General features: G+C 24.1%; 1 protein-coding gene across 1 annotated transcript; it reads left to right on the top strand.

The window, feature by feature from the left end:
* Window positions 1-12,288: 12,288 nt before the first annotated feature.
* Window positions 12,289-13,782, top strand: LOC145838544 (uncharacterized). The gene has a single exon (XM_082946158.1). It carries the CDS (start codon window positions 12,292-12,294, stop codon window positions 13,750-13,752), a length of 1,461 nt encoding a protein of 486 aa, XP_082802284.1. The 5' UTR covers window positions 12,289-12,291; the 3' UTR covers window positions 13,753-13,782.
* Window positions 13,783-14,509: the final 727 nt, after the last annotated feature.

Genomic DNA, 14,509 nt, shown 5'->3' with positions numbered 1-14,509 from the left:
ATGCTAAACGGTATCCATGATGTGCGACTCGATAACCAAAAATTTTTTCGTGCACAAAATCTTAGGACCAAATATTTTGGGCGTATTTTTTGTCGTTCAACAAACTACATAATTTTCACCAAACTTTATATAAGTTGTAAATAGGCTCAGCTTTAAAATAAAACTTGGAGTTTTTACTAACGTTAAAAAAAGTTGTTATTTTCGTTTAGACTTTTTTTTAATTAGAAAAAGGTATGCATAAAGCTATATTGTTTTTTTGTTAAAATGTATAAAAAAATTTTAAGGATAATGTTTAGTTACATATTATTTACGAATTTTGATATAAAGAAAAAAAACTACCTTTTATCATTTTAACAGCAGTAACTTTTTTTAGTAAAAGCCCTGATAGTCTAAAAGAATTGAAATACTTTCGTGTCTGTAAATAAAAACTCTGTTTTTTAGTCGGTTTAAATAAACAGCTTAATCTGGTTTTAATTTTAATTATAGAACACTAGAATATAATTTACTTTAAAGTTTTTACTATCTTAATTTAACAGAACTCTTAAAACTTAACACTTAATTTTAAACTTCAAACTTAAAGTAAAAAATTAAGAAAAAGTACTTTTGATTTACTTTTATTACATTTGGTTTTATTAAAGGTTTAAAGAAAAATATTCTACCCAGTTATAAGTTTCAAACCAATTTTTGTCCTGGACGAGACTTTAAACTGTATACGTGGTAGGTGAACCAATAACCAATAAGTATTTATACACCAGGTTCTTAGTTTAAATTTTGGAACGAGTTTTTGTCGTTTTTAAATTAAAACCATGTTTAATATCCTTAATTTATCTAAAATTAAAGAAATTATTCAGTAGAATGTACAGTACAGCTAAACGATTAACATGGTATTTAACCAGTAATAGTATATATTTTTATTGTTATTGCAGGTTTGTTGTCCATATGATAGACCTAGGCATCAAAACCTATGCCACTGAAACAGAAAGACACATAACGAAATAAAATCGCACGAAAAGTTCATTTTGTTTAAAACAAATATAAAAACTAATATTAATTTAATATACTTGGGCAAAAGTTTTGATAATTCTTAAAATAATAATATTTTTCTAGCAGTTTAACAAGTGACTGGATAAGGCCTAATACATCTTTCTCATATTTTCTAAAAAAATTTAAACTAAAATCTTCCACCCAACACTACTGTGTCAGTTTACGCACTTGTTTAAAATATACTTTTATTAGTACTAAGCTAAATATTGATGAAATTCTATAGTTTACTGCCTAAATTAAAACCAAGAAGTCAAAAATACTAGATGTTAAAATAAATGTATACATTTAAAAATAGAAAAAAGGTTAAATAAAAATTAAATAAGAACTTTTTAAATCTTAACTTTATTTGTTTCAAAAATAACAAATGATTAAAAATGAATTTTAAACTTTATGATTAATTTTTTTTTATAAGACCTACAGACTATATTAAAATAAATTGATTAGTACCTTATGAAATTCAATAACACTTTTTAAGTAAGATTATTTTTTATCTATTATTTATCTGAAATAAATTTACCTATAGTGCTTTAAATTTCTAAATATAATAATATATCAAAACATTACTTAAAAAAAAATTATTATAAATAAAGTAGTAAATGAAATTTAAATAAAGCTAGTTATTGATTTTTTTAATGTATTTTAATTGTTTCAACAAACTAATGCTTTTATTAAGATTAATATTTTTAAATTACAGACTAGCTTACTTGTTAATGGAAAAAAAAATATAAGAAAACTTTAAATAAAACATTTATTTTAACTTTGTCTAATTTAATTTGTTAAATTAAGTTTCAAATTAAAGAAAATCAATAACTTCTGTGTTTAATTTATTTTGTGTTTACTATGTTTACTAACTAAAGCATTTTACATTTACAGTATGTTAGGTATTCACAAAAATAATTGGTTTATTTCGAAAGCTTATTTCATAGTTTGCTAAGCTAAGAAACTTTTACAAGCATGATACTGTTATTATAATTATTAAGTAAATTTTGAAAACTTACGTAAAACTAATAATTTTTAAATAATTAGTTTTTCTTGGGTTTTGTAGTATTTTAGATGTTAAAACAATTTAGCTGTTTAAAGGTTATTAAACTTTAATGAATATTGATTTTCTTTTAATATCAGCGCCAGCCTACTAAACGTTGAAAACATCTCTAAAATATTTGTTATAATAATTTAGAAAATTGAATATTATATGCTGAATTTCTATACAAAACTTAATTATGTAAGTTTAAAACTATAACATATTGAATAAATAAAAATACAACAAAAAGTATACACACGTTATTATTTTTCAACAGAATACACACTCAGCAATAAATAGCACTAAAAACAACACAAAAAAAAAAGAATGATTGATGATTTTAAACTTTATATTATTGAAAGTGTTTCGAGTTTTCTGTGGTGTAGATATGAAAAACATTATAATGAATTTAACATAAGTGTCTTTTTTTACGTTTGAAACCCAAAGCAACTAAAAACGCGATACTTTTAGAAATAAACTTGAATAAAAAACCAAGAAAGTATACTAAAGTAGCACCTAGGTAAAAAACATTTATTGTTAGGCTAATCAAATTCCAAAACAAAAGAAAGACATTTGAAAAAAAGTTTACAGCTGCAAATAAAAAGTTTTTAACCAATTGCATTTTTTATTTGTTTAAGACAAAACTTGCTTAACATAAAAATAAGATACCTTTTTATTTAAAGATGTTAGTATTTCTGTCAAAAATAAAAAAATAAAAATCTTCAATTATAAAGTAGCCTTGTATAAAAGTTGTATTTAAAAAAAAAAAATTACTATTTTTCTTTTAATGTAAAATATTTGTCTATCTTTAAAATTATAAAAGTTTACGAATAACTTGTTGATAAAATTTAGTAAATCATCTATTTAAAAAACGTGCTGTTTCAGTATAATGAACTGTATAAAACACCAACAAATGATAAAAACGATCAATAACACACAGCTATTGAAACAGCACAAAACTAGCTTGTCTTGAAACACTGAATATCGCTGTAGTACAAATGCTTTGTGTAAATAAGTTTTTTGTGAGTAAACAAAAGGAACCGAAACGTTTAATACATGTTCTCTCGATTTTAAAGCTTCTCTCGTTTTAAAGCTTACTATACGATCTGTTTTGTTTTAAGCTTTATTTCTAATAATATATGTGGCAGGTTTTTAAAAGCTCGTAATTCCACATAAATTAAACTTGTCGCTAGTTTTCTATGTTCAAAACTCTAAACATTTAAATGTAAAAAAAAGTAAAACAAAACTTCAGCAACAGCGAAATTAAACCTAGTTCGTTTGTTTATTCGATGTTTCTTAACGACTTAAATTAAGGTATAAATTGATCATATTTATACTTGCAGGCTTTACTAGAAATATTTTTTTAATGTTGTGTAGAGTTTATTTAACAGACATTTTTTTAAATTTTTAAATAAGCTCCTTTGCAAACTGTTCATAAATGAAGCTTATATGTAATTATTTAGTTAATATATTATTTAATTTGTTTTAAATCAAAAGACAAAAATAAGTTTAAAAGACAACGAAGTTACAGACAAATTTTTATACGTTTTAAAATCGAACTAAAGCTTAATTTCATTATTTTTTAGGATAAAGTTGCTTATGATATTTATTTCTTATGATGCTTTCCTTGGAAATTAAAATAGCTTAAAAGCTATTAAAGCTTAAAGTTTATAGTATTAAAATGATGTGACGTATTTTTTTTTTCATTATTCTTTGAAATAAATAGCGCAGTATATTTTACTTATTCAAACAAAATAAAATTATATCAAAATATTATAAAAAATAAAATTATTTAATACTTTTAAAGGTAACAAACTTTGCTTAAAATATTTTAATCAATGGACAAACTTTCAAAAACAGTTTATTTATTTAAAAGATACTACCCTAAAGGTTACTAGCGCGCATTTTACCTTTAAAATAAATACTACGATTTAAAAGACCAGAAATTTTCATTTATAGCAACTGAAATAAATTAAGTTTTACTTAAATAGAAACTTAACAAGTTTAAATACTAATATGTTACTAAAGTATACTTTTGGAATAATAGTTTAGCTTAAACCTCGCGTATGATTTAAAAATTAATGATTTTTAAGAAAATTTAAAATATTGTTTTTGTTACCGTTGAACATACTAGTTTAAAAAACATTTTTTTCACCAGTAATCTCTTATAAATCTTTAACAATATACTTACTAATCTTTATAATTTTTTCATTTTTAAATCTAAATTTTTAATAAATGTATTAAATTTAAGTAAAATTGATTAGGGTGTCCAAATGCTGTGAACTATGATTCAGAAATTTTTCCACTCATGCTTACATTGCTGACTTTCTTAGCAATTTAGTCAGTAATTTAAAGATCCATTAATTTGATTTTATCTTATTGTTTTATACTTTTTAACTTATCTTAAGAGTAACAATCAATGTTCTCAAATTGAATCCAAGGACAAGAATTACAACTTTACTGATTTGTGAAATTTGTCAAATAAAATAGTATTTGGCTCATTTCATAACTAATATTAATAATAACTTGTCTTTCAGGTGGAATTTTGTTTTATTGAAATGGATCAAAATCCAAAACTTATTCAAATAAAAATGCTTCTACTCGAATAAGATATTTATCACAACTTGGGATTTTCGATTGTTTTTTTATTGACTTTAAACTAGATTTCTGTTTGAGGCTAAGTGAGATCCGAATTTAAACTTTAAAGTGTAGTCATTTCATAACTCTTACTTTTGCCGTTGTCAAAAATAATTCTGTGCATTGAAAATTCTACCACTAATAATTATACATTCAGTTGTTAAGTTGAAAAGCTCAACTAGATCAGCAAAACTAAAGCGGTTCTCTATTTGAATTTTCACAATACTTTTATATTTTAAATTAAAATTTATACTTTATAGTACGCCTTTCATACATTAAACAAACCTAAAGTAAGTTGACAAAACAAATCCATCAAAAAATTTAATATTCATTTCAATGTATATCTGCTTGAAACATATATTATACTATTGACAACTAATAAAAATGCAACAAACAGCTTTCAGTATTTAGTTTGATGACTGAAAAATAATCTCCATACCAATCAACTGGTTATAAATGCGAGCGTTCACCTTTTTATTGTTGTTGCTTAAAATTGTTAGCATTGTCTTATATCTCACATTTTATCTTAAATTCTTAAATATCATTAATAAGTCTCTGGTGCGAGGCAGCAATTCCAAGGAACTCGAGAATCGAGATGGCTTTGAAATTTTGTTAGATAAATAAGGAAGTTTTTCTTTAACATTGGTGACTGTAAGCCAACATTTCTTTTACCTAACAAAATATTACTACCGAATACCGATGTTTAAAGCTAGCAAGCAACTCATATCATATAGAATATTTTTTATTTTTATAGTTAGGTCACACTCTAGTTATTTAAATTTTACTAAGTTTCTAAACTCAATACTAATTTAGTTGTTGATTTGATTTTTACAAGTTTTAATTTTAGACTAATGAGAGTGTATAGCTTTTAGTTGAAAATTCCATATATTAAACATTGTTTATATAGTACACTATCAAAAAATGATATATACAAGTCCTCATCGTTCTTTTTAAAATTATTTTCAAATAAATCATCGCATGTACTGCAAGGGCTGCAGGAACAAATTAAAAAAACTTAGGGGTGCGGCGAGGTATAAAAAAGGCTTGGAACCACTGCTATAAGGTAAGAGCTACATAATTACTCGTGCATTACATTTTTAATTAAAACAAACAAGCGTATATACAGTAATTAGAGTTTCTAGAGTATTGGATTTTGGAAACCGTGCTTTCAAGCAATAAAAACTTATATTTAACTTTTTTTGTTTTATTTAAACACGTAAAAAAAAGTATTTTCAATGTCATCTAAAGTTCGGATTTAGTTTTGATTCAATGTGAAAATGTTATATTGTCTATAAGTTTTAAATTCTTGAAAAAAAATGTAAGAATGAACTTAAAGTATATTAAAAGTTTGTATATCTTGTGCTTGTTTATGTTTGCAAATTTATTTATGAATAGTTATTATATTAAAAGTAGCTGTCACGTGACCACTATAAGGGTCTAATTGACAAAATCCAGTTTATTGGTTTGTTTATAAATTTCAATTGCCAAGCACCTCAGTGTTTAAATTTAAATCTTATTCTAAATTTTTATATCCTTTTTTATTATTTTTTTATTAATGCTTTAAATCACTATATTGTTATAATTCTAGGCTAGATGCATCATCTTAGCAACCTTTTTGCCTATTTGTTATTTGAAGAATAATCTGTGTTTTGTTGTTTACTTTATTTATAAATAATTAAATGATCTTTATTGATAATAGTAGAATAATCTTGAAGAATAATCTGTGTTTTGTTGTTTACTTTATTTATAAATAATTAAATGATCTTTACTGATAATAGTAGATAAAAGATACAAAATATTGAGCTGTATAACTCTTCAAATAATGATTAAGTTTTTGTGCACAATAATTTTTGTTCAGTAATTTTTTTTTCATATTTACTATAAAATAATAAATAAAATACAACTGGTGATGTATCTCTAGCAATGTATTCTATTCTTTATTTAGATTTCTATTCTTAAGACAAGTGATTCAATATTAGTTAACTTATATTGATAATTAAATTTATCAAACCCTTATTTTTTCTATTATATTGATTTTAGCAGGGCCAAAATAAGTATTACTAACATATATGTCATTTTAACAATTAACTAATGTTCTTAAATTGTTATCAGAGTTGCCACACACTCAGGCTATTTAAGCTGGCAAAGTTACACAGATGATAAACCTGTTAGGTTACACATGATGTAGCACATTCACTCTTCTCCAGAAAATAATTATCATTGCAAAGGGCACAGTTAAAGACTGATGTTTAAAATTAAAAATGTTAGTTTTTAATTTATTAAAAATCTCAGACCAACTCAAGCTAGTTTGAGATTAAAAAACTCAGGTTAGTTTTTGTAACTTTTCAAAAAAGTTTGAATTAAATTACTTTTTATATTTATATTATTATAAAATTATTATAATTATTTTTTTAAATAAAAGTTATGGATATTTTATAGACTTTTATTGTTCAGTATTAGTTCTCTTAATGTTACAGTTAGAGTTTACAATTCTTCTGCTGTTAGTGGTTAAGAAAATATTTATCAGCAAATACTTTACAAAAGCACTGGGTTTCAACATCCAGGGTTGCCACACAGTCAGGGAATTTTCAAGTTATAGAAAATCTCAGGGAAACTAAAGGAATTTTGATTCTTTTTTTTTTAACTCTGGCATACTCTGGATAGTTTTGGTTTTTTCTCAAAGTTTCAGGGAAATTTAAAGAATTTTCTAAAAACACCTCAGGGAATTTTTTTTTCTAAATCTAGAATGAAGTTTAATTAATCCAGTTTCAATATTTTGTTCTAAATAGCTAGTTTTATTTATTTCTAAGTGCTCATTTAGAAATTTTTTAGCCTTGCGGCTAGTTCTTCATTATTCTTTGAATTAAAATAGTAATTTTTTAATAAAGAATAACATTTTAAGGATTTGAAAATAAAACTCAGGGAAGTTTCTGGTCACTCAGGGAAGATTTTTTGACTCAAAGAGTGGCAACCCTGAACATCTGAAAAATTTGTGCACTGTTAAAAATAGATTAAACATTTTTAAAGATGGAAAATACTTTTATAAGACTTGATTATTTAATGGATGTCATCACAAGTTTTTTAAAAACTTTAAAAAGTAGAAGAATCTGATTTTGCACATATTTAAACAAAGTTGGAAAAAGTCAGACTAAGTGATTTTTTTGGGGTCAAATAACTAAAGTCAGTTTTTTAGGTCAAAATGTCAAATTTTGTTAATTCCAATTTACAAAATTCTTTAATTTTCAAAGCCTTAAAATGGTAAAAAGTTAACAAAAAATCCTTTAAAGTCAGACTATAATTGCAAAATTTTCCTAGAAATATGTTGAAATATTACTTTTTTTGAACAAGTAGTTGTTGTATGTAATCTTTTTAGAATTGATGATCTGTGGCAAGGACACTTTCAACTATGACAGTGCTTCACAGAGACTATATAATTTTTCTTTAGTAACCTAAATGTTGAAAAGTTTGAGACTCTTTATATTCTTATAAAATGTGTCCTGCTTTTATTTCATAGCCAAAGTGAAGTTGAACGTGGCTTTAGTTCTAACAAGAGTCTAATTCTAATTTTTTTTTTATATGTGGCCAATTATCACAAAAACTTGTTGTGCACAATTTAAAATGATTTAAAGAAAGTTTTATGGTGGCACTTCTTGTTTAAAAAAAAAACTGGAAATTTAAGAAAACTTACAAATATGGATAAAAAATTACAAAAAATCAAGAATTGCCTCAATTAAACTTTCTATAAATGTTCTTGAATTGTGCACAATCTGTTTTTGTGATAACTGGCCACATGTAAAATAAATTAGGTAGCTTTCATAAAACCTAAAATAGCCTCTATCTGTATTCAATACTTTAAATCAGCTGAAAAATTCATAGGGTTTTTGGGATAATTCACAAGGTGGAAAACATATCTAGCTGAAAATTCAAAGGTTGCCAATTTTATAAGCACCCTTATGCATATACAATGTTCCTCATTTGGTTATTAAGACAAATAACAAAAATGAAGTATAAGTAGTTTTGGCCAGAGGTGAATTTTTTAATGTATATAAAACAACTCAGAATTACTCAGGACATGTTTTTGACTGAAAGAGTCTCACCCTACAAAAGCCAGTAATTACTACTTGAAAGCTTAAGTAGAAAATTGATAGAAGTAATATAGACTAAAGACAAAAAACAAATAAAAATTTCAGAAATAGTATATTTTACATAGCAGTAGAGTTTTTATTATCAATACAAATTTGTATACAATATAATAAATATAAACAGGAATATACATCTGTTGATACAAAAAACATCTAATATAAATTAAGTATTTAAATTTTTTGTGATTATAATATTATTGTTCCAGTTTTATTATTTGAGCATTTTATTTAACAACATAAGAAAAATTCTGATTAAAATCTTGTATAGTTTCTAATAATTAATGCAGTATGGGATTTTAACATTTTTTTACTAAAATAATCATTGACCCTTAGATGAAAGCTAAGTTTATATACTATTAGATACTTTTCACAAACTAAACAAAAGCTTTTGAAATATTGTAAGTTGTGGAAAAATTTTCGGATACAAATGTGTGATAGAGAAAGTTTTCAACACTAATTATCTCAGAATTTAGAAAAAGTTATTATAAATCTATCTTCTCTGTTACATTTAAGTCAAATAACATAAAATTTTTAGGAATTCTTTCTTACATTAATAGAAAATTTCTATTGTAACAGTTTAAAAGATAACCATTTTATGACAAAAATTATTGAAAAGATAAAAAATTTCCTACTATAGCATTGTTTACTAACAGTTTGAGATTAAAATGAAAAAGTTTCAGAAAATTTCCTTTAAAAACTGTAAAAGAAGGTAGATTTTAACAAAAATAGTATTTTATTCCTTAGTCAATTCAAAATGAAACTGTTGAACTCTCTAACTTTGTAATCTCATACTTCAAAAAACTATCAGAGTTTAACAAAATGGTAAATAAACACTGCTAGCTAAGTTAAAAATCTTAAAGCAATATTAAAGTGTAAAAAAGTGCTTAACCCCATATGTCCTTAATCAATGTACATTAGATTGAATTTTGGTTGTTTACATCAGAATAGTAGTTTTAGATAATTTATATTATACATGAGTGAATCTGAAAAACAGTTGAGTTGAAAATTCAGAAACATCTGAAGCAAATTTTAAATATTTTATTTTTTAAATATTTACTTCATAAAACATTTCATTAAAACTACCTTCAAGTGCTTTTTATAAGTCAGTTGTTTATTTTAACAAAATATTAAGTTATATCAAAGAGTATTCCTGTACACTTTTTAACTCTATATTTTATATTTTGTTTTTTGCAGTTTCAAGTTTTTGTTCTTACATGTTTTATAAAGTCTTATGATGTTATACAAATTGTTATGATTTTTAAAAACTACAACTGTTTTAATGTTTTGTGAAAAGTAATCAACCTAAGTAATAATTTTTATCCTATCATTTAAAAAGCTTTTAAAACACTATCATAAATAATTTTGAAAAATTATTTAATTTCTATGCAAAATTACTTTTAAAACATTGAAATATCACTTTAGTTCTATAGTGGTTGATAAACATTAATAGTTGAAATGGTGTCACCAGTTTCCTCTAAATATGATAAACAAAAACAAAATTCTAAATTGTTATTAAAAAAGTGCATAAATCTGCTTAATAGTAGTTGAAACTTTTCTTAATAGTTATTCCTTTTGCAAGTCCAGTTTTAAACCTAACAAAGAATTTAAAGACAAAAAAATTAAGTTTTAAATACAATGTAAAAAAGTAAAATAATAGAAAAAAACATTGTAGTAAAATAGATTTTGGCAGTGTTTAGCCTTTTAATAAATATCTCAGGCTTGTCATTATTTTTTTTGCTTAAAAAATCTAGTGCAATAAAATTGAAATTTTTAAAATCAAATTTTAGAGGTGAGTGCTTTGATTTTTTTTTACCCTTGTTTTATTGCTTTTTAAATGATTATTTAATTGTAAATTTACATTTTGAAATTTTTTGAGTTTTATTGAATAATTTTCAAAATTATGATAACCATGACTCTTTTTAAAAAGTCTGGCTTGCAAATAATTTTAATTTCAGATTGATAAAATTAGCTGACTGACTAAAAAAGTTGCCTGACCCTATATTGAATGCTAAATAATGTTTTAATGGCATGGGGGGTTAACACCTTTTTTTGAAATTTGATCTTATTTTATATAGTTTTTACTAAGCTATAAAATGCTTTTTACAGATTTAAAAATTCAAAATAATTTTTGAGATATAGCAGGTCAAAGTTGGAGGCAACAATAGGTTCCTTATGGGAGGCGCAAAATAAAACAACAAAAATAGACTATTTCACTAAAAATCTATCTTCTCCTACGTTTTTCGAGATAACTACCTTAAACTTTCAGGAAATGTTCCTTGATATAATTAGAAAATTATGTTGCAAATAATTTTTTTTAAATTAAAAAATAAAAGTTTTATATAAAAAATAAACAAAAAATACAGTTTTTTTATTTTTTTATTATAATAGATTTTTTAATTTTTTTAAATTTTGTTACAATAGAATTTTTTAAATATTGCAAGGAACTTTTCCTAAAAGTTTAAGGTAGTTATCTCAAAACGTAAGAGGAGATAAATTTTTAGTGATTTCTAGTTATTTGCTGTTTTAATTTGCGCCTGCCATAAGGAACCTATTGTTGCCTCCAACTTTGACCAACTTCATCTCAAAAATTATTTTGAATTTTTTAAATTTGTAAAAAAGCATCCTGTAGCTTAGTAAAAACTATATAAAATAAGATTAAATTTCAAAAAAAAAAGGGTGTTTACCCCCCTATGCCCTTAAATTAATATATTTTACTGGTTGCCAAAAGAATAATATATAAAACAAGTTTAATCTATAATAAAAAAAATTAAAATTTAAAATAATGAATAAATGCTTGATTATAAACAACAACTTCAAAAATGAAATCAAGTCTTAAATAATTATTTAAGTAAAAATATATTAAAAAACCTACTGGCTACTAATACCCTTTCTTAAAAATTTATTTGACTTATGGTATTTAAGTAATCAAAGAGTTTCATAGCTGCCCAATGGAAGACCCTCTTTAAAAAGGTGAAAAAAGACTATTTCACTAAAAATCTATCTCTTACAACTTTTAAGCAATATATTTTTAGAACTATAGTCTAGTATTTAATTTTTTCAAAGATAAACAAAAAATAGACTTATTTTTATTGGTTCTTAAAATTATAGTTTAATTTTAATTTTTTTAAGGATTTTTAGTGAAATTCCAAGAAAACTGACAGCAAAATAATGTGGTTAATAAGCAAAAAAGAAAAGCTTGGCCCTTGTTCTGCTTTCAACTTAAATATTATTTAATGATTGCTATAGAATAAATTATTTTGATTGAAAAAAAAATCTATATTGTAAGCTTGTTATGTAAATTCTAATTTTTGAAACATTTATATCTCTTCTAATGTTATATATTATTGTAGAATATAATATTTGGAATAGTACTTTAATATTAACCTAAACTTAAAGGCATTACTAAAAATTTCAATTTGTTTACAGTTTGAATTACTAAAAAGTTATATGGAAAATAAAGTAGAATCAAAAGATTACAAATCTGATGATGAAAAAATATTAAGAAATATGTTGGTGTGCATTCAAACTGATTTAGGTAATTTGCAAGTTAGCAGAAATACAAATGAAGCTTCCAAGTCTAAGACTATTCTAAATGTAATCAAGATGTGTGATGATTTTGCTAAAGGAGACGAATCCTGCAAAGTTAAGTTGAATTTTTTTATAGAAACTATTGAAGAAATTAAAAAAGACTACTCCATACAGTATCATAAGTACAAACTTCATAGGTTAGGTCATGTATTTATTAAAAGTCAATTGACTGAGTTACTTAAAGACTGGACTCCGATCAATTCCACTATTGAATATGGAATACTAGAGTTTAAGCGTCTAAAGGCAATGTTAATTTCTGCAAGTTTTAACCAAAACACAGTTAATGACATGTGCACTTACAATGAAATAGTATCTAATGTGTTACTCCCAAAATTTGTATGCCACATTGAAAACTGGGACCCACACTTTCCTTTTGACTTGCTAGACTTGTTGTTGAAATGGAAAGAAGTATTTTCTACAACCTCTTTTTCTAAGTTGATGCAAAGTGTGGGGTTTAAATTAGAAGTTTTAGTTAAAAGTTGGGAGATTAGTGAAAAACATGTATCATTTTACCCCTTTATAGCACCATGGGTCACACATTTAAAAGAACATTTATCTTCATTATTTCAAGTCATACAGGAAAAGCTGATTGGTTTTCTTTTTGGATGTGAAATAACAGATTCTTTTGCTCTTGACTTGATCCAAACTTGGGTACAAGTTTTACCAAGTAAAGTTTTCGATACTATAATGGAAAAATCTATCATAACTAAAATACAATTAATAGTTGATGATGTTCAAATAAGTCCTTCAACAGATAATTTTGAAAATGTAAAAAGTATTTTTGTATGGAATGAATTTTTATCAAGCAGAACGTTGATAAGAATATTAGACAGCTTGTTCTTTGAAAAGTGGTTGAATTTTCTCAACGATTGGTTAAAGTCATCTCCAAATCCCTTAGAAATAAAAAAATGGTATATTGAAAGTAAAAACATTTTTCCATCAGAAATTCAAGAAAATAAAGTTTTTAAGATTTGTTTTATTAAGGCTGTTAGAATGATAATGAATCATTTTGGATATAACCTTCATTATTCAAAAACTAAAACATTTAAAAGATCTCCTAAATCTCATAAATTTTCAAATGCAGATTTTGATATCAATTCTCAGACTAAATATCCAGACAAGCAAAAAACCAAATACAGTTTAGAGGAGTTAGTAGAAAAGAAGGCATCATTGTTAGGTTTGCTTTTTGACACAAAATCATTTCTAAAATATCAAGTTTACACAATTGGAATGAAAACTATTAAGGTTGAAGATGGTGTAGTCTTTTGTAAAACTAAAGTTAGTTATGAACCTGTTTCTGTACAAACTATATTCAACTAATTGGGACTATAAGCCTTTAATAACACTTCATTTTAATAACTATGCAAAGTATTATATATATCCTAAATAAATTTGATTTGTTAGTTCCTTGCAAATAAGAAGTATATAAATTTGTTAGCAGTTGTATATTTTGTTTCTATATATTTATTTATAAGTTATGTAAGAGTATTTTATAAATAGCACCTGAGGTTCAAATTTAAGCTTGTTCTCAGCGTATGACATCAACTAGTTAAAAAAAAGTACACTCAATTTAAAGTTTCGAATTATTTCAATAAGTTTATTGATCATAAATTGATATCTTTAGAAACTTAAAAAATATTATATAAGATAAAAAATGAAATTGTATGATTGTGTTAAAATATTAAAAAAAAAAAAGTTTAATCGTTTTGTACAATTTTTTTTTAACATCATGACTACTACAATCATATGTTTTACATGAGTATTTTGCATTTCTTACATTTTGTCTACTTGTGATGAAAAATATGTACTACAATTAATAATGATTATGAAATTAATAAAAGTAGACTACATTCATTTTAAATAATACTAAAAAGTTTATTTTTTAATTTTACTAGTTTATTTAAATGAACTACTCTTTATGTCAAAAACAGTTCTAAAACAATATGTAGATGATTTGGCAAGTTTTATGACGTTTTGAATAAAAAATCCATACCCATACTTTTTATTATCAACCTATAATTTTAATACTTTAGGCAATTATTATAGTTTAAAAGTTAATAGTTAGTAATTTTTACTA

Source organism: Thalia democratica, chromosome 6 (assembly GCF_965202585.1).
Source record: "Thalia democratica chromosome 6, ktThaDemo2.hap1.1, whole genome shotgun sequence".
NCBI lineage: Eukaryota > Metazoa > Chordata > Thaliacea > Salpida > Salpidae > Thalia > Thalia democratica.
Note: the sequence above shows the minus strand (reverse complement) of the source record. Positions and strands in the feature narration are given on the sequence as shown.

Excerpts from the sequence above, each read along its gene's own strand:
- LOC145838544 (XM_082946158.1), top strand. The coding sequence starts at position 12,292 with ATGGAAAATAAAGTAGAATCAAAAGATTACAAATCTGATGATGAAAAA.